We start from the raw sequence: 23,632 nt of genomic DNA, 5'->3' as shown, positions 1-23,632 counted from the left end.
CTTCTCATTTAATTGTTTAGATCTCACCAGTGATTATAACTTCATTCTTTTTTCTTTATACCCTCCTATTTAATCAGTTATGCTCATTCGTCTAAAATGCGATTATGGTTATTAAGGAGCATATATTCACCTGATAACAATCAATCAATATCTTACTATGTTAACTACTATTATCGGGAAAGTTTTGATTCAGTTTTTGAACCCCATGGAGGTATTGAAGTGCCAATTTGCCTTCTTGGTGAAGTAAGTTTTTGTGGAATATTTTTACCATATATTTTATCACCCATATAACTGATTTTAAAATTTCTAGGTTAATCGATTATTATCACTTTTAAGTACTTTATAATAATTTAACAAACATCTTTCATGATGAAGAAGATTCGTAGCTCAGGTGGATGATTTTGATAGGGTTTTGTTCTCTGAGCTGGATGGTTTGGTCATGAAGCTTTCATCAACAATCAACAAGCACATTAAAATCGATCCAATTTATCAAGTATTCAGGAAAATTATGTACAAATATAGAAACAAAAATCAAACCAATATGAGATACAACCAAAACGAAGAAGTAAACAATGACAAGTTTAAGGTCAACAAGAACCAATCCACATTGAGTTGTACAGGACAAACTGTGAACCACATGTGAAGAAATTCGAACACTTCATTTCTATCTGAAGTTTGTGCTGATGATTTTATTCAGAAGAACGATGGAAACTCCACGACCAAACCATCCAGCTCAGAGAACAGAACTCCATCAAAAACATTTACCATCCCTTGTTGATATTCAGGTACAAATTTTTATCAACCTTTCTTATGATATATGGATCCTAAGCCTATTATAACTTGAACCGATTGTATATTGGTTAGTATTGGGATAAAGGACGTTTGTTCAGTCCTGCTTGTGACTTATCAGTTAAACGTATCTCTGTCTCAATGTTGAAGTTCACACTGTATGTAAATTAAACTGAGGTACACTTTGATGGGCTATTTTTTATTCAGTCCGACGTGGACAACATGGTAGGTGTTTATCGATCTAATTTACATAAGAATGAGAAATGAAATTTACTAGGTAAGTTGCAAATAGGTCGAGATTATAGTGCTAACGGTAACACTGAAGATATAAATAACGGTAGAGAATTATGTATAACCGTAATAGTAATAATAATGAAACTTATTACCGTGCTTTATAAAGACGTTTTTATAATCTTGAAGGTTTTTAATGTTCATATTCAATGTCTTCGTTTATATAGTGCCTTAATATAGACTTTGCTGACATAATCAAGATCATGATTCTCAACAGAAGTGTCGGTAGGAAGGAATCCATTTAGAAAGTAGTCACCATTGAGCATAAGGTTGTGAATGGGGACAATGTCTCTAAAGTATTAATTATAATCAATATCCATTACTTATTATTATTATTATTATTATTATTATATTTACTACAATTCTCTTTTATCTATACAGCTTGTCTGTCAATCACACAGTTCTAATTTGATTTCATATGGACTAAAATTACTCTTTACAATGTTACATCATTCTAGTATAATGTATGCAAAATTTTATGCACCAGCATTATCACATCCTGGTTTAGAGAATTCAATGGAAAGACGACATAAAAAACTATGGTTATTTCAAAATTGTAATAATCAGCTAAATTGTAAACCAGTTCCATTAAGTTTTGGACATTGTCTATTAGCTCGTCTATTCAAACATCCAGAATTTAATATGATCTCATCTAAATCATATGAAATTATGAAAGTAAGTAGTTTCAGCGGGGTTTTTTTTCTTCAGACACTATTTGCTCGGATTTCATGTAAGTTTACCTTTGCAAAAAACATATCTTTACCATGATTTGATATGAACTTGGAAACTATGGAATATAAGACAACTATTGCATTCCAGATTGAAATTCCTCTTAATAATTTCATCTTTTGTACTATTGATATGATGTTATGGTGTGTGCTACTTATATTGACACAAGTAGTATATAACTCGAGTCAAGAATATAATGTCTGGCAGCAGAAGATTGAGATGATCAAGAAGAGAAGAATGGGAATAGAAAGCAATTAGTATGGAAATGCAGGAACAATGAAATTCGGGACAATTCATGAACATTTCGCAAATTAAGTATTAGAGTATGTTTTTTCTATGTTACCAACTTGTCCTCCTTCACTACAACGTGACAACTTGAGTTGACTTACAATTGTATTAGTCTCTACGTTCAGTTATAACTGACACTTACAACCTCATAAATTACATATCACGATTATAATTATACACTAATTAATGAGAATCCATCCTGAAGCTCTACTGGGAACTTATGTTCGATAAATGGTTCACAAATGTAACTGATACATTGATTTCTATTCTAGTTTCATGTAGAATACAAAGTCTTAATTTGTCTTTTTTAATCCTAGTTCTGAACGTTGAAAAGTTTAAACAAAATAATAAAGCTAATTAGTTCATTTTACTTCTGAATGCATTTCAATGTAGATGGACAAATTTCGGATGTCAAGCTTAAGATGTTCATTTATCTATTTCTGCAGCTGATATAAAACTTTCATTCCTTTGTTATTGTACCATTATTTAATAGTTTATTGATTACTTAACCAGTTTATTTGTTTTTTTTTAAATCGCTGAATACATGAGTCGATTCTAGCTAGACTACCATTAAAAACCTGGAAGCACTGGACGGCCGTTCAGTCTTTGTATAGGACTCCTAAGCAGTGGGCACTCATGATTCCCCAGGCGGGTATCGAACTCAGGTCCTTCGGCCTCGTGCGCGAATACTTAACCTCTAGACCACTGATCCGGCATCGGACTGTGGTAATGTCTACCTTCAGTCGCTCCATAATCTTGCATAATTATTCATCCATTGTCTGAGATAGATACCTGTCTCAACTCGACATGGATTGGATTCCACTGGTCATGAATTCTCATTAGAACTGCAGGAAATGTGTCTCGAACCCAGTCACTAGTGGACATATGACGAATAATATCAGATTGTAGTGACTTTAATAGTTGAGTCCCGCATGCATGAACGTGGACGCGTACTACTGAGGAGTCCTATACTAGGAAGAGACGGCCGTTGATTGCTTCCAAGTTTTCAATAATGGTTTAGCTTAGATCGACTCATGGCTTCAGCTACTAAAATCACTACAATCTCCACCCCCCCCATTTTATTATTTCTTTTTGTTAATTTTTAATCTTTTATCCCCAGATTTCACATAATCTTTTTTACATTTATAGGTTTTACTAAATGAAATCATATTGACATTTCCTGTAAATATTTTATGTAAAAAATCTATGAACCATACATCATCCATTGCACATTTATTGATCAATCCAAGTTTATTACGCTGTCTTATCTTATTCGGTTCACAATCATTCTGGTATCCTTCATTGAAACAACAACAACAACAACAATCTGGATTTGGTACTCATAATTCAACTGATCTTTCTAAATCATCAAAGAAATCAATTTTATTTAATTATGGTTTAATACCTGGAATATTTGAATTATTAATGAATATTAATGAATTATCAAACTCAACTATAATCATTATCAAATTATATAATTTGTCTATATTAGATAAATGGCAATTGATTATGGCAATGTGGACTGGATTTCGAGTTAGTTTGATTTGAATATAATAATGACTATTATTAATGGTTTGTGGAGATTGATGAATTTGGTCATTTATATCTCAGATCAATGTTTGTAAGACAAGCATTAAAAAATTAAGACGTTGTTTCATCCTAGTATAATATTCTTAAACAACTGAGTTGTGAGACCTTAAGGTTTCACTATCCTTGAAGGATGGGTGGACATTTTTGAGGAATTATAGACTAGAATGAAATAGATATTCTCCACTTCCTACTGTTCAGTGGTTGTTTTATGAAGATCAATTCGACTTATATATTAGAAAATTGGTAATAATTTGGAAGTCGTGTGGATTTTTCTAGTTAATTTTTTTAAAACGATGTTTACTCTATAATGATTGGTTTTTACCACTTTCAGTATTGGTTTATTGTGTACCTCAATGTCATGTTTCTGTTACTACATATACTGAGCTTGAGTATTTGGTCTTTCTTCCACTTTATCGTGTTCGTGTGCTAGCGATATCCAGACGCCGTTTTTATTTATTTATTTAAACACATTAATATCGTTACAAGGAGGTATCAAAAAGGTATGCATCACATAAATCATTCGGTTTATGTGACGGCTGGGATACTGCCCGGGTGCTCAAAACCGAAGTAGGTGGTTTACTTAGGGAGACACCTCCAGAGCCTTCAACCTAAAGGTTTAATCCACAAGGTAGTGGAGCAACGTTAGTAGATGCATTCTCATGTTAGCCGGTGATCAACGATTTCATTGTACGCCATTTATTCTTTCAGGAAACTGAAGCCCATGTGCACCATTAGTTTGGAATCAGGGTTTTCCTACTCCTCTAGGTAGATCCTCCGTATCCACCAACCCCATTAAAGCATCGGATATTCGTTTTTCATCCTTTCAGTTTCGTAAACAACAGTGTCGTCGCGAGAAGGCAGTGAGTAGGACTTTCCTGGTAGTGTTTGTATGCACGAGGTCATGTAAGAGCCCTTCGAGAAGAGGGCTAACTCTCCTCACTCTCTGCCTTACCAGGGCATTTGGGGGCAAATTCACACTCACGGCGGGATCTGAACCCGCAATTATCATAGATCAACTGAAAACCCCAATGGACATAGTCGCTCCTATCAAGATTGAATGTATTGTTTGTTGTTCTTGTAATTTCTCAAAATTTCTTTCGTTTTGTTTACGCTTCATTTTTTTCACAGGAATTGTTCCTAGAAAATGATAATCATCATTCAATACAAAGAACATTAATGAATCATGAACATTTGAGATTTATAACACAGCAGTGGCCAATTACTTCATTGATGAATTGTCTGATAAATCGTCTTTCATTATCTGTAGTGACAAATGGGCCGAGTAAAACTGGAGCAACCTTGGAATCAATACATAGACAGTCATTGTATAATAATAATAATAATAATAATACTGATTATATTCATTCATTTTATTGTGCAAAACGATTATGTCTATTGAATTTATGTCGTTTAATTATTAATTTAGATGCTAATATGTATTTATCTGCAGCTGAACAAGTATTTTATACTATGTCAGATTATAATAACGATCATGATGACGATGATGATGATCCCGATCATAAGGGTAATATTAATCATCAATTATTTATACATAATGATGAGTTAGAAACTAAAGTGTCAACATCAACATCACCATTATCCATGTCTACATCACAAATATCATTATCAACATTAGATAATGATTATTTATTTTGGCATAAAATTACACGAAAGTGTTTAAATTATACGGAACGTTTAAAAATTTGGGAATACTTATCATTTAATCATAATAAAGTGATAGATAATAGTGATAACAGTACTGAAGGCAAATGTGAACGTATGTTTATTTCGTTTTTTTTTTCAGTCAAGTTACTAGTTTTATTCCAATTTACACTCATCAGTGGTCTTGAGTGCTGTTAGACGTATGAGGCCGGTTGCTCACACCGTGGGAGGGTTCTTCTGGAGGTTAGCTCCGTACTTGTTGAGACCTTACCGCCACAAACGGATATCCGTGGGATAAGGCGAGGTGTGCATTTCAAGGGTCGACCTTTTCTAATCCCACCCCTCCTTGTAGGAAAGCAGCATCGCTGTTATGCTGGTTGTCTGTAGAAAAAACTTGGCTGCCGTCACACCTCTGTACAGTCAGTAGTACGACTTCGCCCTCAGACCTTGGTGTGCTGCTTTTAGTCTTACCGCTCTTCAACCGACCTGTCCGTAATTTTAGAACCTTGAGAAACGGTTGTCCCAGCCCGTTTAGCTCGATTGGTTCAACACGATAGGCAAGCCCGACCACCATGTCAAGGTAGCAACAACGGTTAGCGTAGGTGTATATATACACCCTCTATTGTCCCTTAGACTGTGAGATTAAAATCGCTTCATATCTTTCTACCTACTATTTCTTTCTTCCTGTACTATATCCTTATTGCAATCTTTCTTTTATATATTACCACTATTGAATTAACTATTTCTATGAATCCGGTGTCCATCTTGTTGTGTTAATGAGGTATGGTAACTTGGATCAATGCACATATATGCCCGGTCCTATGTTGTAGCTGATTGACTGTCTTACACTTACCAACCGAGTCACACGTACATGTATTTTGAATGTATTAATTACTATACTAAAGTTACCACTTTTTAATTTATTATGTAGTACAAAGTTCATTTAAATACAAACATCAAGATTGTTCATTTAAGTGTTCCATTATGTATGAAAGAATAACAAAAAGAACAACTTCAAATCCGTTTAAGACAAGAAAAAGACATACAATAAATGTAGTTAGAAACGTAATTAAATCAATAATATATAATGTATAGCTCTGTAATGCAATTTGTTGTATTTCTAATTAGAATGCAAATATTTAATTACATTTTAGATCAGCCTAATACGTATATATAATACAATAACAAGTGAATGATTTATGTTGATTAACCCGATGATAGAATAAATTGTCTTATAAGTTTATTCAAATCATATTACAGTAGAAGTCACTAACTTCTAGACTGAGCCATGTTTATAGATGCAAACTACTTGGTTGGGTTTCGCGTGACTACCGCAACAAATGGTTGGAGACTGTGGGCGACATACCTCAGAATCGATCACAATGGTGTAGGTGTATACACTCTATGTCTTTCCTTAAACTAAGAGATTAAAATCACTTCATATCTTTCTTTCTACGTACTCATTCTTTCTTCCTGTACTATATCCTTATAAGCAATCTTTCTTTTATATATTACCACCACTGAATTAACTACTTTTATGAATTCGGTGTTCATGTTGTTGTGCTAATGAAAAATGGCATCTTGGACTGATGCATATATGTGCCTGGTCCCACGTTGTAGCTAACTGACTGACTGATAGTAAAAATCTTAGTTGGCATTACATACATTTTTACTTCATCGATTAAAAATAACAAAAAATCTTGATTTTAGGTATTTCCAGACAGTATCTTGTATTTAAGTGTTTCTATAATAGTAAACCTTGTGAAATGAGTGCGAATCAAGCCTGATAGTCATTAGACTGTAAATGACTTACAAAATATCTAGTTACTTATGATATCCAATCATATTTATTGTTCAGTTGATAATTCTTAAAGAAACATATTAGATTTTAGAAGAACCTGTTCGTTTTGCTAGTTGTCTTGTCTTTAAGGGCTTGTGTCAATAATAATTCGCTATCGTACGTAGTCATTAGTTATTATTTTCATCGACCACCATTCTATTTTGTCATTACCACAATTACATTTTTCATTCACTATCGAACTCTGGTTAATGGTAGGAACAAATGGTTGTGATTATTCAGGCTTTTCTCATCGTTTTCTTAAGTGTACTGTATCCTTCACTTTTGGACACTTTTCTGTTTTTTTTGTGAATGAGTAGTAGTGCATAAAAGAGTGTAATTATTGCTGGAGGTTTCACTTACAATCTTAATTTTCAGTATATTTTTGTGTGTTTAGATGCACTAAACTGACTTGTTCATAGCAGATGTATATATATATGTATATGAAATGTTCAGTGAAAATTGTACTCCCAAATTTAGTATTCACCTACTAAATGAACGGAACATATCTAAAGATACCGAATTCTGCAAACTTATTGAACATTGAAAAATACTCGAATAACTTTAGTTTAACAGATTGTGTTATTTTATGGTTGAATTCATGAATCAATTGAAGCTAGACCACCATGGAATACCTGGAAGCACTGGACGGCTGTTTCGTCCTAGTATAGGACTCCTCAGTAGTGCACATCCACGATTTCGCCTCACGAGATTTGAACCCAGGACCTATCATTCTCGCACGCGAGCACTTAGCCTCTAGACCACTGAGCTGGCCGGCATCCAACGATGTTAATGTCTAACTTCAACCAATCCACGAAATTGCGCCACCGTCCACCATCGTCATCAGTGAATTACAATCTCACAACAGACCTGGTCCCGTACTGGGACGAAACGGCTGTCCATTACTTCCGGATTTTTCATGGTGGTCTAGCTTCAAACGACTCATGAATTCAATTATAAAATTACTTAAATCTCCACGAAATCCTTTCAGATTGTATTATCTCTACTAAATATTCACTTCTGCATATATTTCAAATAATAAACTTGGTATTGTAATCTTTTCTTTCGTTTGTTTAAGTTAATCAAACTTCATTTGAAAAAAATTCATCTAAACTTTTAATTGATTCTTCTACATCATATGATATAACTCGAATACAAACACAAAATTTAAGTAATACTGAAGAGAATCAAATTAAAGCAGCAGAAATTCAATCTAATCACTGTCAATCATTGTCATCATTATCATCATCTACATCGAAACAACAACAAAAAGAACAATTGTTAAGTAATGAAGGATACCAATTGAACATGATTGAATCTATAAAGTATCCAATGGTTATTTCAGATTCCGGTGTAAGTATATCATCTTTACCGGTTAGTAGTGTTGATCTAATAAATGTAGAAAAGGATGTATGTCATATATGTAAAGGTTAGTTAGTTTTGGTTGTTTATCTTTAATTATTCATTTATAATTTATTAATCACTTAATAACTGTTAACCAATCTCTATTAATATTCATGAATTCTAAGCTAATTACCTTGATACTGGGTAGTGTAACAAGTTTGTGTGTGATTGGTTAAATAACTTATCGGTTATTTCACCTCATTAGCTCAATGTAGGATGCATTGTATGTTTAGAGTGAAAGGTAATGGGAAGCAGGAATATTCAACTCATGAGTCCTAATTAAAATGAAACACAAATTTTGTACTCCATTGCTAACTGCATGCTAAATATACTAAAAAGAATAATATTTAAAACATGGGGAGAATATAGTATTGATAAATGATTTCATAGTTCTAAGCAAACCACTACTCTCAGTGTATAATCGATTGTAAATAGCTTAGTCCTACAGGAAGTCAGTGATTATCTGAATAACTTAGTGATAACTTTTAAGACTGTGAAGCTGGATGTTGAGCTTTAACGTTCTGAAAAGTTCATGAATTCACTTAGGTTTACAAGGATTTCTTGCTGATGAGTACCAGCTCACATGAAACTTAGTTCCATGGTACCGTGACAACTAACATGATACCGATAACTACTCATCAATCAATCAATTGTAGATATTGAGAAAAACACTTCTAACCTAGTTTCGTTCATAAAAAATTCAATTCTCTTTGGTCTTAAATGTTCAATAATGAAAAGAACATTGAGATTTTCAGAATACAATTAACTTATCATTCTGTTTTGAGACTTCATCAATTGAAGGGACACATAAATTTCAAAATAGAAATAAATGACTTTATGTTTTGATTATCACATAACATTAAAATCATTACGTAATAAGTAGTGTGTAAATAATTAGATAATGAAGAATACAAACGAAAAGAGCAAGCAAATACAGGATGTGAAGCTAGACTACCATGGAAAACCTGAAAGAACTGGACGGTCGTTTTGTCCCAGTATGGGGCTCCTCAGCAGTGCACATCGACTATCCCGCCCTCCACGAAATTCGAACCCAGGACCTATCAGCATAAGGATGAAACGGTCATCCAGTGCTTCCAGGTTTTCCATTGTGCTCTATCTTCAATTGACTCATGATTTCAACTATTGAAAATAATAATCATTAAAAAAGGGCGTTTAAGTTATATCCGGCCATGAAAGGGATTGGGGGGTGGTCACGAATTTCTTCTATACACATAAATTGGGGTTAAATATATAAATTCTTATGGCTTCATCTGTATGTAGAAGTTGGGATCGAACTTTTTTCGAAAATCATAAAGGTATATGGTAGATCACTCAAAATGTTTTGATTGTTCTACAAAATCTCTTGTCCTGACGTTGTTTTACTAATTTTTTCATCCTATTCTAGTTTTCTTTTCTTTTTTTTCTTTCTTTACATTATAGATAATGAATCTATTCCTACAAAACATATTCAAGAAGAATTAAATAATTTCATTGAAACTGATTATACTACTAATAAATATATATTAAATTGTGTTCAATTACGTATTGAACAAAATAGTATATTTTCTCAACATTTAATTCATTGTTTAGATCATGTTTGGTATAGACATTTTCCAATTGAATTATTATCAAAAGTTTTTTTCAAAGATAAGCTGAAACGAAATATAATCAAATTCAATAACAATAATGAGATGGATGGAGAGAAGAAGAAGGAGGAGAAGGACGGCGTCGACGACGACGACGAGGAGGAGGAGCAGGGGGATAAACATGAAGGATTTATTCATGTTTTCACAAAAAATATTTCACATTCAAATGATTGGAATCTATATAAATTGAAATCAACTTATCCTTTATTATTGGATCATGTTAATAGTAATTCATTAATTGCATCACATTGTTCTACTTCAATTCGACCACCTTTATGGTTGATTTATAGTTTAATTCGACATCCATATTTATCTCAACGTGAATGTGTAAGTATTTATTGTATTATTTCATATTGTAATAATGAGAATTCATTGTGGAACTGTGACACTTAAGTTTCAATTTGTTCTATATCAGTTATCGAAGTTGCATGAGTGAGACTATAATTTATGGACGAGATTTGAGCGACCCTGAACTGACCTTGAGAGTGTTCACCTTATAACTAAGACCAAATGATGGTTATAAACCTGTATGGGGAATTAAAATTAGGATTTGCAGTTGATCGTTAAGGTTAGGAATTAGATTTTGGGTTTTCATCACGAATCGACATCAGTTGTAATGCCAAAAATCTATTCAGCCAAATGGATGAATGAATTTCGCGCCAAAATCCAAGACCTGTTATCTTATACGTGATTAGTTCGTCCATAAATTATAGTCTCGCCGTTGCATGGGTATCAAAAATTTTGCTTGAACAGTATTGCTCAAAGCCAGTTGTAAACAAATGTACTTTGATTATGAATAATTTTATTTTCATCATATTTATAAATGTTGATTTATCACCACCAAATCTGGTGGTTTTAAGTGATAGTCTGGTTCACCTATCACTATGACTGAATTGAGCTAAACTGGTTGGAACACGATCAGAGTTATCTATTCTGTGATTGGATTTCTTTAAGAATGAAACATACTAATTAATTTCGTATCTGATTGAACTATATCGACAAAGTTACAATGTGGTCGTTATTTTTAGGATCACAATTCTACTCACACGATGTTTATATGTTAAGTTGTTGGAAGCATCTAATGAAAGTTCTTGAATTATTTACATTATGCTGTCTACTCAGGGGAGAATTCATTAGTGTATCTTTGAGTTGAAAGCGTTAAATAGCTATCGTGGATATATTATATGCAACCAAACTTTCCGTTAGTGAAAGATGAAGTCACTTGATTCTATACATACGCTTTAACATCGCACTAATGCCATCATCATATTCCTCTTGAGCTTAAAAGTTTTCATATGTTCATGGACACCCATTAATTGATAGGGAAGAAAGGTAGAACAACTCTAATCGGTTTAAAATTCATTTTGGATCCTAATCTCAAATCATTGTACGTAGTAGTCAACTGTACTCCTATGCATAATAGCCTTTTAGTTGTCAGTTTTAAAGCATACCAAAATGCATACAGCACATATGACATTTAGAAGTGTTCACTAATTTGGATAAGAGATAATGCAAAATATATACATCTGGGATGGGTTTCGTGGATATTATATTAATTTAATAATTGAATTCATGTTTCAACTGAAGCTAGACCACCATGAAATACCTGGAAGCACTGGACGGCTGTTTCGTCCTAGTATGGGTCTCCTGGGTAGTGCGCATCCACGATTTCGCCTCACGAGATTCGAACCCAGGACCTATCAGTCTCGCGCACGAGCACTTAGCCTCTAGACCACTGAGCTGGCCGGCGTCCAGCGATGTTAATGTCTAACTTCAACCAATCCACGAAATTGCGCCACCGTCACCATTGTCTTCAATGAGTCACTGACTCACAACAGACCTGACTGAACTCCACTATTCACTACTTCTCACTAGAACTCCATAATATACATCTTGACGCCAGTCACTAATGAGCATATGCACAATCGCTCATTATTAAGGAGTCCCATAATAGGATGAAACGGCCGACCAATACTGCCAGATTTTCCATGATAGTCTAGCTGCAATTGATTCATGAATTCAAAAATTTTATTCATGTATCTGTTCACTGTTAATTATTTTATCTTCTCATTAAAGGCTCTTACCGGTTACTGTGTTTGGTTACATTTTGAAGCTAATAAATGGATAAAAAAATATGAACAATTATCAACAAATTTCAGTCAATCTATTTATTTTGATTGGTCTATTCCTGTAACAACATTACATCATCATCATCATGATCATCATCCAACTACTAATACTACTAATAATACTACTAATACTACACAATTGCATAGAATTATACCATATCAATTATCAAGAATACGTTCATTTGCTATAGGATTATTATTACCAACATTACCATTTCTATGTATAACAAATTGTAATTCAGATATTGATCTTAAAACTTATTATTCTAATCGTCATTTATGTTCTAAAAAATTATTAAATCGTTCATTCGGTTTAATTTTACATGGATTAGAGAAATTTTCATTCATGAATTCTAATGAAATAATAATAATGAATGAATATTTTCAGGTAAGATTTATGGATTATATTTGTGTATTAATCAATTTGTATTGATAAGATTATCATTTATGAACAATTTTGAAGAGAGATGATAATAAAAAGATCATGAGAATCTCCATTTACAGTCACTTAGTAACAACGTAGAACTTCGTACGTAAGTACGTACGTACGTATATCAGTTCGAGTTCCCATACCACATTAGCACAGAGATGCAGTTGTTCATTCAAATCCCGTAGTGGTAGAGGCGGTAAGAGTATAAGCAGTAATCGGAAAGATTACGATTTGAAGACGTTATTCAAGGACTGTAATCCAGTTAAATAAATTTGGAAAGAGGAAAAAGAGACAAGGAGGATTCAGGTGATTAGAATTTGGGAGAACACAAACAGTGGATGCACCTGCACCATTGCAAACGATTTTGAGCCATGTCATTCTAGGTCTCTAACCATCGGTTTCTATCATCTCGCGGTCGCCAACTAGGTAGTCTACACCTACCAACATGACTCACTCTGTCCACTTGTCAGTGACTTCATGGACTTGTGCCATGTTTTGCTCTGGTAAATATCCATGTACATATTATGATTAATTCAGTACTATAAACCACTGTGAGGAATTAAGATTATTATTTACAGGCGAAAATTGTGGAATCTTTCACGTATCTAGGAAGCATCATCGATGAACAAGGAGGATTTGATGCAAATGTAAAAGCGAGGATTGGAAAACCAAGGACAGCATTCCTACAATTGAAGAACATATGAAACTCAAAACAACTGTCTGTCAACCAATATCAAAGTCACAATCTTCAATACGAACATCAACACAGTCACCTCTACTGTACGGAGCTGAAAATTTTAGAACTACTACAACCATCATCAAGAAGGTACAAGTATTTATAAATATTTTTCTACGCAAAGTACTCAACATACATTCACCGGATACCATTAGCAACTGCCTACTGTGGGAGTGAACAAACCAGCTTCCTACTGAAGAGGAAATTAAGAAAAGCCGATGGAAATGGATAGGACATACATTACGCAAATCACCAAACTTCATCATGAGACAAGCCCTAACATGGAATCCTGAATGGTAGCGGAAAAGTGGAAAGCCAGAGAAAACGTCAGGAAATAGATTCAGATATGAAAAGGATGAATAACAACTGGAAAGAGTTGTGAAGGATTGCCCAGGACAGGGTTGGATGAAGAGTGCTGGTGGGTGGTCTATGCTCCTCCACGAGGAGTAACGATCGTAAGTAAGTAAGTTTACAGTTGATAGTTAGGGTTAGGAATTAGATTTAGGGTTTTCATCATGAACTGACATCACCTTTAGCGCCAAAATTCTACTTAGCCAAATAGACAAATTAAATTTGCGCCCAAATTCATGATCTTTATTTGTAAATCTGATTGGTTCGTTCACAACTCATAGTTTTGCCGAGATTCTTTCTGATTATATAAGTTTCCCGCAAGTGTTCATAGATTTCTTTGAGGCTTTTTTTCGAGTATATATTGATGTTTCAAAGTGAATTATTCTGAAGTTTGATGTAGGGTTCTCGATAACTATGATAAATAATCTTTTTTAGGATTTGAATTATCATCAACTCCGGTTAGATTTTCTTACTTAATGATGATATTTTATATCATAGAAACGGATCTCCCATATATTACTGCCGAAAAACAAAGACCATTGAAAAACTGTTTAATCCTAAATTGGTACTCTTCATCAGTGCTCTATACAATCCCACCCAGGATCGAATGTAGGGCTTTTAAGTTTTGATGCTAGTGTATTTTCATTAAACCATCTTGTCGGGATATAATATTGCATATTACCGAATCCAGGTAGTTTTCCATTTTGTCGATATCAATACCGTCTAAAAAAGATCTATTTATGTATTGTCAGTTTATTTCTTTACGTTATTATTTTTTTTCTTCTTGCTTACAATTATAGAAAACTAATTGTTTATTAGAATCTTCTTCGCATGATGTAACTGGATTTATCTCTGAACCAACTTACATTCATCATGCTCATCATCAGTGTCATCATCACCATCCTATTATCTCTGTCGAATTTGAAAATATCATCAACAATGCAAATAATAATTCAAATATCAGTAATGCGAGATATGATCAATTGCCAGCTAATAAGAATGCTACTACCACTACTACCATTACTGCTACCACTACTACCATTACTGCTACCACTACCACTACTACTACTGCTACTACCACTTCTACTACTACTACTACTACTACTACTACTACTACTACTACTACTACTACTACTACTACTACTACTACTACTACTACTGCTACTGCCACTACTACCACTACTACTACTACTCGTAATAATAATAACAACCGTTGTAATAATCCTAATTTTCATAAATATTATCTATTGTCTACATTTCCAGTGTTATTTTCAACATTGATTGGTAGTTTCATTGATGCATTAATAAGCTGTATTGTTAAATTAAAACTAATTAATCATACAAAGTTAAAATCTGATCACAAAGATGATAAACATGATCATCACAAAGGAAATCATTGTAGTTCTTCTACGGCTACTATCAATAATGATGATAATGATGCTGATGATGAAACCAGTACACCAGAAATTGAGTTATGTACTTATGGTTTAGATGCTTTCATTATTTTATTACAGGTTAGTTTATTTATATGTTTGTTTGTTTGTTTTTTGAATTATTATGTATTCATTTGATTACAATTTATGCTGAATATTCATGAATCAGTCTGTCAGTCAATCACAACGTAGAACTTCGTACGTAAGTACGTACGTACGCATATCAGTTCAAGGTGCCATACCACATTAGCACAGAGATGCGGTTGTTCATTCAAATCCCGTAGTGATAAAGGTAGTAAAAGTATAAACAGTAATCTGAAAGATTAGGGTTCAAGGATGTTATTCAACGAGTATAATCCAGTTAAATAAATTTGGAAAGAGAAGAAAAGGACATGGAGAAATCAGGTGATTAGAATTTAGGAGAACACAAAGAGTGTATGCACCTGCACCATTGCAAACGATTTTGAGCCATGTCATTCTAGGTCTCTAACCATCGGTTTCTATCATCTCGCGGTCGCCAACTAGGTAGTCTACACCTACCAACATGACTCACTCTGTCCACTTGTCAGTGACTTCATGGATTTGTGCCATGTTTTGGTGTGGTCGCTCGTAGCTCTCTTGCAACCTACTCCTATACCATTGAACATCGCACGTCGAGGCAGTCGGTGGTTGGGTATACGTAACACATGTCCCAGTCATCTCAACTGATGAAGTTTCACTACTTCATTAATGGATTTGCCATCCTTACCTAGTACCCCTTTCCTAACACAAATGGATCTATTCAATAATCTTCCAAATATATAAATAGGTCGTTATATAGTACTAAAGTTTAGTTTATAGGTTTTTGCAATTCCCTTCTGTATTCACTCAGTAGTTTATCTATAGCTGTGTCTTTATATTCTCTTCTTTAAATTGTTACCTCTACTTGGCGCAAAATGAAGTGTCAAATTGTATTGTTCGGTTCGTAACCATTGTTAATGATGATATAGAAACCAACTAGGGCAGTTTGCAAAGTAATAGTACATTTGGGTTTCAGCTTCTCAAGGCAAAGAATGGCGTAGGCATGTATATTGTTCACGGGTTATCTGATCACACTTTTAGGTGAAAACCTCGATGACTGTTCCTCAAAAAAAAACACAATCTATTCCAGGTGTGGATTCTGGACAGTTTTTCATTCTTCATTTAAATAATGATGATTCCCTATGAAAATATTGAATGATTCTCTCAACACATCAAGCCTCTCAGATCATAAACATAAATCTTTCGAGTCTACATTCGTAATTTTATAAACAAAAATTGTATTCAGTCTTTCTATTACAGAATCATCTTGTTAACAAAAGTGGTCAAATTCATTCTCCATTTTCTTTTTGAATTTCACATAGGATTCAGATAATTGTGTTCTTAGTTCAGCTATCAAATCTAATTTATTACCAGTGTTATACAATATGGCTTGGTTATTGGAATTTGGCATCCATGAAGCTAATTCATTATTACATATGCATAATAATGATTATCATAACACTAATAGACCAATGTCTATTATTCCATCTCTCTTAATGCCTATTTTCACTAGTTTAAATCGTTTAATTGGTCGTGTAATTAGTTGGATGATAATCGATGAAAAATTCAGTAATGAATTAATTCCTTCATCTTGTCCCGTATTTCATTATTCATTGGATACATCATTACGATTTCAATTGATAAGAACTTTTCTACAATATTTAATTTCAATGAAACCTGATTTAAATAATAAAGATTATGATGTTTATGTTGTAAATTTGGAGTCAGGTAAGTTACTATTAGATATTATCACTGTCGTTATTATTGCTGGATTGCTGTTTTGTTCTATGACTATGAAATATAATCGTTTAAAAATAGAGAATATTAGTACATTACTAGTGTTGGGATGCGATTCTCCACCTCGAAATGCAAAATGTTGCTTCAGGATTGGGTCACATCGACACCCGAACTAATGATAGGGAGTGAAGTAGTTGAGTGTGTCGACCGCTTCACTTATCTTGGAAGTCTCATCAGCCCTTATGGTCTGGTGTGTGACGAAATCTCAGCACGGATACAGAAGGGTCGACTAGCTTTTGTCAACTTGCGTCATTTATGGCGTAGGTGAGATATCCGTCTATCAACCAAAGGACGTGTTTACTGTGCAGCAGTTCGTTCCGTCTTACTTTATTGCAGTGAAACATGGCCAGTAAGAGTAGAGGATATTCGTAGGTTGTTAGTATTCGATCATATGTGTCTCAGAAGTATCGTTTGTATATCCTGGGACCAACAAGTAAGTAATGCAGTTGTTAGGAAACGGATACTTGATAAAAATGGCAAATCAATTGATGACGTAGTGAAACTTCATTAGTTGAGTTGGCTGGGACACATGTTACGTATGCCCATTCACCGACTGCCTCGACGTGCGATGTTTTATGGTGTAGGAGTAGGTTGGAAGAAAGCTAGGAGCGACCGCACCAAAACATGGCACAAATCCATGAAGTCACTGACAAGTGGACAGAGTGAGTCATGTTGGTAGGTGTAGACTACCTAGTTGGCGACCGCGAGATGATAGAAACCGATGGTTAGAGACCTAGAATGACATGGCTCAAAATCGTTTGCAATGGTGCAGGTGCATCCACTGTTTGTGTTCTCCCAAATTCTAATCACCTGAATCCTCCTTGTCTCTTTTTCCTCTTTCCAAATTTATTTAACTGGATTACAGTCCTTGAATAACGTCTTCAAATCGTAATCTTTCCGATTACTGCTTATACTCTTACCGCCTCTACCACTACGGGATTTGAATGAACAACTGCATCTCTGTGCTAATGTGGTATGGGAACTCGAACTGATATACGTACGTACGTACTTACGTACGAAGTTCTACGTTGTTACTGACTGACATTACTAGTGTTGGATCATTGATGCCTTCGAATACATTGTTCGAATTTCCTCAAAACCACTGTGATGATATCTGTTTTTGATCTACCATACTAAGGTTAAATATAAAGTACTAGGTAAAATTACTAACTCACTTGACGTTGGGGACGTTAGATCCTCAGAACTGACTTGGGAAACGACCTAATTTTGTAATTTTATTTAGAAAATTTAAATTTCTTTGTTTTCGCGCCAAAGGCGCTCTTGTCACCTTCATGTCGTATTTCCCACTGGGAAATATCTTAAATGCTATTGGTCCGTTGCGTCTTTTAGTATGCTGTTTGGTAACTCTTCCCAAGGATAGTTTTGTACTGTATATATACGTTTTAAATTGTGTTTACTGTTATCGCTCGTTTCTGGCTGTTTGCAGAATATACTTCCCTATTCCAAGCTTGGATTTCTTCTTCTAATTAGGGGGGCTAGGATGCATCAATAGCTAGCTTACTGGTCTTTGGTCACCGAATCTTGTTTCTCGTTCGCAGATTAATTGAACTTGTGATAGCTTCAACTCTAGCGCTTGATCAAGTTGTAGATCTTCACTTATTAAGGTGGTTAAGACATTTATTACGTAGTGCTAAATACCATCTATCACGACGTGTAACGTTATGTGGCAGAGGAATACGTTGTAAGAAATCTAGGAATGTTCAAACCACTGAATAAAATCATTCTATAAAGTAATTAACTGCTCTCCTAAGCTATGTCGTAGGAATAGACCATCTAGTTTGTGTTTTTTGGTGCGTTGTATTACATTGATTAGAAATGGTTTGAATCCTGCAGATGCACTCACATCTTATGTTGTCTTAAATCTTAGGTTTCACAGTTATTTTATACCTTTCATTCTGCAGATCCCTTCTTCTTAAGTTCAATTTCTATCTAGAAATGAATTAAGATTTCTAATGAATTTATTTTATATATTTGATGCATTATAGAATGCTTTTAACCTAAATATTTAACAATATACAGTGAGGTATTACTTGAAGATTATTGGATGGTTATAATAATTTCATATTATAATTTTTCTCTTTCATTTTATTCTCAACTTCAGAAGTACAGTTGAATCCTGGACCAGTTAGTCGATGCCTTGTTCGTCGAGTTTTACATAGTCTTTTAGAAACTTCAATTAGTCAGTTAGATCGAATTGGAGAAGAACTTAACAAATCAGTAGCCTTTAGTCAACAAAATATAGGTAAACAACAAGAAAGTGAGTCTATCCAGGGGAAAGTTTTTTAAATATCTGAATCGACACCGGTACTTTACAATAAAATGTGAATTAGTGTTTGTACATGTGAATACTATATTTGTATTCTAGTTTATCCAGTTAGTGATTGATTGTAGTAGTACACTGTAGATAGCTCGAAATTATCATAACCGATGTTTCAAGAAGATGCATGTATTTGTAAACAGTTGTTTACGTAAAATAATGAACATCTGTTGGCCAGAAACTATCAGAAACAACGCATTCTGGCAGAAAACATATCAGCTTCCAGCTGAATTGGAGATTAGCAAACGACACTGGAGGCGGATAGGATACACATTACGGGAATCATCAAAACTGAACCACAAGACAGGCTGTTAAAGGGTAAAAGGAAAGAGGAAGACCAAAAGATACATTGCGTCGGGAATTGAAGGAAGACATCGGAATAATTAATAGCACTTATCAACAATTTGGAAAGGGAACCCATCATATAGTAGGTCGATAATTCCTGATCGACGGTCTATGTATCACGAAGGGCAAGAGGCGTAAAGAAATAACTATATGACAAAGTCGTTGAAATATGACAGTGATGTAAATTATACCGGATAGAGGTTTCGATTCATCTTATGTGTCCGTGAATCTTCATCGACTGATTTATTTAGAGCATATTTTACATCAATCCAGTCACCACGTATCCCTCACCATATGACTTCAGGTCATCAATTTATTGACTGTTAACTTAAACTGTAAAAAGAGGTGAATGATTTTTGGTTGTGTTGTCTGTAAAATAATAATAATAATAATAATTTATACTTTTCAATAGTTTAATGACGTGACAAACTTGATCTACAAAATGTGGGATTTATCTCGAACAACCTGGTCACACATTTACTTATCATGTGATTTTATATCGAAACTAATGAAGATCAGTTAAATAAAATATCAAAGGAACCTAAATAGAGAATAGAATACAAAAGAGAGGTGCACAGAACAAGCCGTGAAACACATATGGAGAAATTCGAACACTTCACTTCTATCTGAAGTTTGTGCTGATGATGCCGTTCAGAAGAACGATGAAAGCTCCACAACCAAACCATCCAGCTCAGAGAACAAAACTCCACCAAAAGAAGAGAATATAACATAGAAAACACAAGTTACAACAATCATATAGTTTTTGAGATGGTGGAGAAGATTTGTAGCTCAGGTGGATGATTTCGATGGAGTTTTGTTCTCTGAGCTGGATGGTTTGGTCATGGAGCTTTCATCAACAATCAACAAGCACATTAAAATCGATCCAATCTATCAAGTATTCAGGAAATTTATGTACAAATATAGAAACAAAAATCAAACCAATATGAGATACAACCAAAACGAAGAAGTAAACAATGACAAGTTTAAGGTCAACAAGAACCAATCCACATTGAGTTGTACAGGACAAACTGTGAACCACATGTGAAGAAATTCGAACACTTCATTTCTATCTGAAGTTTGTGCTGATGATTTTATTCAGAAGAACGATGGAAACTCCACGACCAAACCATCCAGCTCAGAGAACAAAACTCCATCTCTATCATATAGTTATAAGCACACTGATCAAATATATATGAGAATAACCAACCTTTTTTCATTGTTCAATTAAAGTGAAATATCTAGGTTTTTCCAACACTTCCATTCATTGAATATAATTTTCACTAGAGATTTCACTTGAATCATCTTCATAGATCTTCTATGAACACAAAACGTTAATGTATTCATACTTCTTGAATGAAAAGAGCTTCAATTAAAATAATGAAAATGAATTCGTTTAATACGTAGCATTCACTTACCAAGTGAACGGAAAAAAAGTGATAGATATTCCATACCTTATAAATATTGAAATTCAAATGGACTGTGATTCCATGAATGTAAATCTCATCGCTTAAGCGTTATCAGAGCAAATTTAAAGTTTGAACACTAGAGATGTTTAAATTTTCTAGTGGCTTAGGCTTCCGTTAACCTAAGAATCCGTTCTCGGCTTTTCCCATACAAAGTTTTAAATATTGTTTTAAGATTAATCCAATGTCTTGTTTCAACTATGCATCTATGTTGCCTGTGTTTATTGTATCTGACTCTAAGTTTTCATAAATTCATTTCATTAAGTATTTCATCACCCTTGAATAAATTCTTCGATTTCTTTTCTCGATAAACATTTGTACACATGCACGTATGTTATTTGGTAAATTCGTCCGAATGTAATGTAACAATATGTGATATTGAGTCCTATTTAGGACTGTGAGTTTAATTCTCTTAGTAACGACCAGCTATGCAGCGTGGTGTTTTCTCGATTTGTACTTTCAGTCGTTACAGTTTAAGTAATTCATAGCTTAAATAAAAAAAACTGATATTGGTTAAAGTGCCATATAAAACCTGGAACCAGTAGGTGGTCGTTTTCGTCCTGGTATAGGACTCCAACAATGTGTATTTACGACCTTGTGTCCGAGGTTCGAAGCTAGGATTCTTGTTCTTGTACCGAAATCAAATCTCATACATCTTTGCCTTCAATCAACTGATAACAATGTGCAACACCCACCCACTCACTCCCTGCAGTGAATAGCTCTCTTTCAGCATGCATGGTCATTTTTACTGTTTCTCATTAAAACTCCAAGAGTTCCACCCTAAATGAAACTGTTAGTTAGAAATAATTATTATTGGTATGAATGGATTTTTCGAGATTGTGAGTTTTTCATACCTTAATTCATATTCGTAAGTTCGATTCCCAGATGCGTAGTCTTAAATGTACACTAATAGAAAGCCTCATACTAAAACGAAATGAGTTTCTATTGCTTCCAGGTTTTCAATGCTCGTCTAGGTAAGACCACTTTGTGATATAATCTGGATGATTGTACCGATTTTCTTTCTCTGTTTTTCATTACTACAGATGATATACAAACAGCTACTGAAGATGGGAATGTTAAGTATCTTTGTGAAAATTTAAAATTACATTATAATCATTTAGTATGGATATTAAATTGTACTGTAAATGTACTGATTTATTCACGTATGTTTACCCATAATTATTGTTCATTTTTTTGGTTAGCTAAACTGTTTTTGATACGATTAGTTCATGATTTATTCAATAGCTACTTATTGTTATTCATAATAGTAGTATAGTGAACGAGAACACAAATGGGGCCATAATCAAATGTATTTGAACACAAAATTACAGAATGTCTAAGAACCATATAGTAAATACTTCATTTGCAAAGTGTTCAATAATTGTCTTAGACTTCATTGTTCCTGTATTTCCATATCAATTGCTTTCTGTTCCCATTCCTTCTGCTACCACAGACTTGTCATTGGATGTATGTGTATCCCAGTGTTGATATTCACTCCAGAACTCGAATCCGGTGCCGTCCGCTATCACGTTATCCACTTAGCTACCGAGTCCTGATAGGCACTGGTTTATACAGTCTCAAACATCGATTGGACGATTCAAACAACGAATACGAAATAAAAATGAATTAAATACCATCAAATGTTGTTTTGCGTTAAATATTGACTGCGATTTTTAAAACAAAATGACAAAGACCACTAGACATTTTTCTGGTCTACACATCGGTGTTTGGTCTCATTGTAAAATAAAACAGTTTGCTAGATTTCAATGATTATCTGATTGAAATGAGTTCATGTTTTGAAACTTTATTTCAACTGTTAATTAATAAATCTGTTGAAGTATTTTACAGGTTCTTTTGACTGTGAATAAAAACAACGGCATAGAAATATATATTCATACCGTTATAGAAAACCCGTTTTTTTATCGTTAGAGAGTTACAAATAGTGTTTTCTGAAGATCCTACATTTACCTGGTTGTGCGTGTGTGTAGGTCTATGCTTGAATTGCTTACTTACTTACTTACGCCTGTTACTCCTCGTGGAGGAGCATAGACCACCCACCAGCACTCTTCATCCAACCCTGTCGTGAGCAATCCTTTCCAACTCTTTCCAGTTGTTATTCATCCTTTTCATATCTGAATCTATTTCCTGACGTAATGTTTTCTCTGGCCTTCCTCTTTTCCGCTACCATTCAGGATTCCATGTTAGGGCTTGTCTCATGATGCAGTTCGGTGATTGCCGTAATTTATGTCCTATCTATTTCCATCGTCTTTTCCTAATTTCTTCATCTGGAAGGTGGTTTGTTCTCTCCCACAGT

General features: G+C 34.1%; 1 protein-coding gene across 1 annotated transcript in view; it reads left to right on the top strand.

The window, feature by feature from the left end:
- MS3_00010514 (uncharacterized protein) overlaps positions 1–23,632 on the top strand; it is a gene marked incomplete at its 5' end in the record, with an annotated part of 131,838 nt that overhangs the window by 54,312 nt on the left and 53,894 nt on the right. Inside the window, 11 exons of the mRNA XM_051218890.1 lie at positions 78–243; positions 1,462–1,755; positions 3,247–3,630; positions 4,816–5,464; positions 8,265–8,615; positions 10,031–10,563; positions 12,313–12,753; positions 14,683–15,396; positions 16,698–17,103; positions 19,295–19,450; positions 22,362–22,481. Coding sequence (XP_051072719.1) covers positions 78–243; positions 1,462–1,755; positions 3,247–3,630; positions 4,816–5,464; positions 8,265–8,615; positions 10,031–10,563; positions 12,313–12,753; positions 14,683–15,396; positions 16,698–17,103; positions 19,295–19,450; positions 22,362–22,481 — 4,214 coding nt within the window. The remainder of the gene's footprint in view (positions 1–77; positions 244–1,461; positions 1,756–3,246; positions 3,631–4,815; positions 5,465–8,264; positions 8,616–10,030; positions 10,564–12,312; positions 12,754–14,682; positions 15,397–16,697; positions 17,104–19,294; positions 19,451–22,361; positions 22,482–23,632) is intronic.

This window comes from Schistosoma haematobium, chromosome ZW, assembly GCF_000699445.3.
Source record: "Schistosoma haematobium chromosome ZW, whole genome shotgun sequence".
NCBI lineage: Eukaryota > Metazoa > Platyhelminthes > Trematoda > Strigeidida > Schistosomatidae > Schistosoma > Schistosoma haematobium.
Note: the sequence above shows the minus strand (reverse complement) of the source record. Positions and strands in the feature narration are given on the sequence as shown.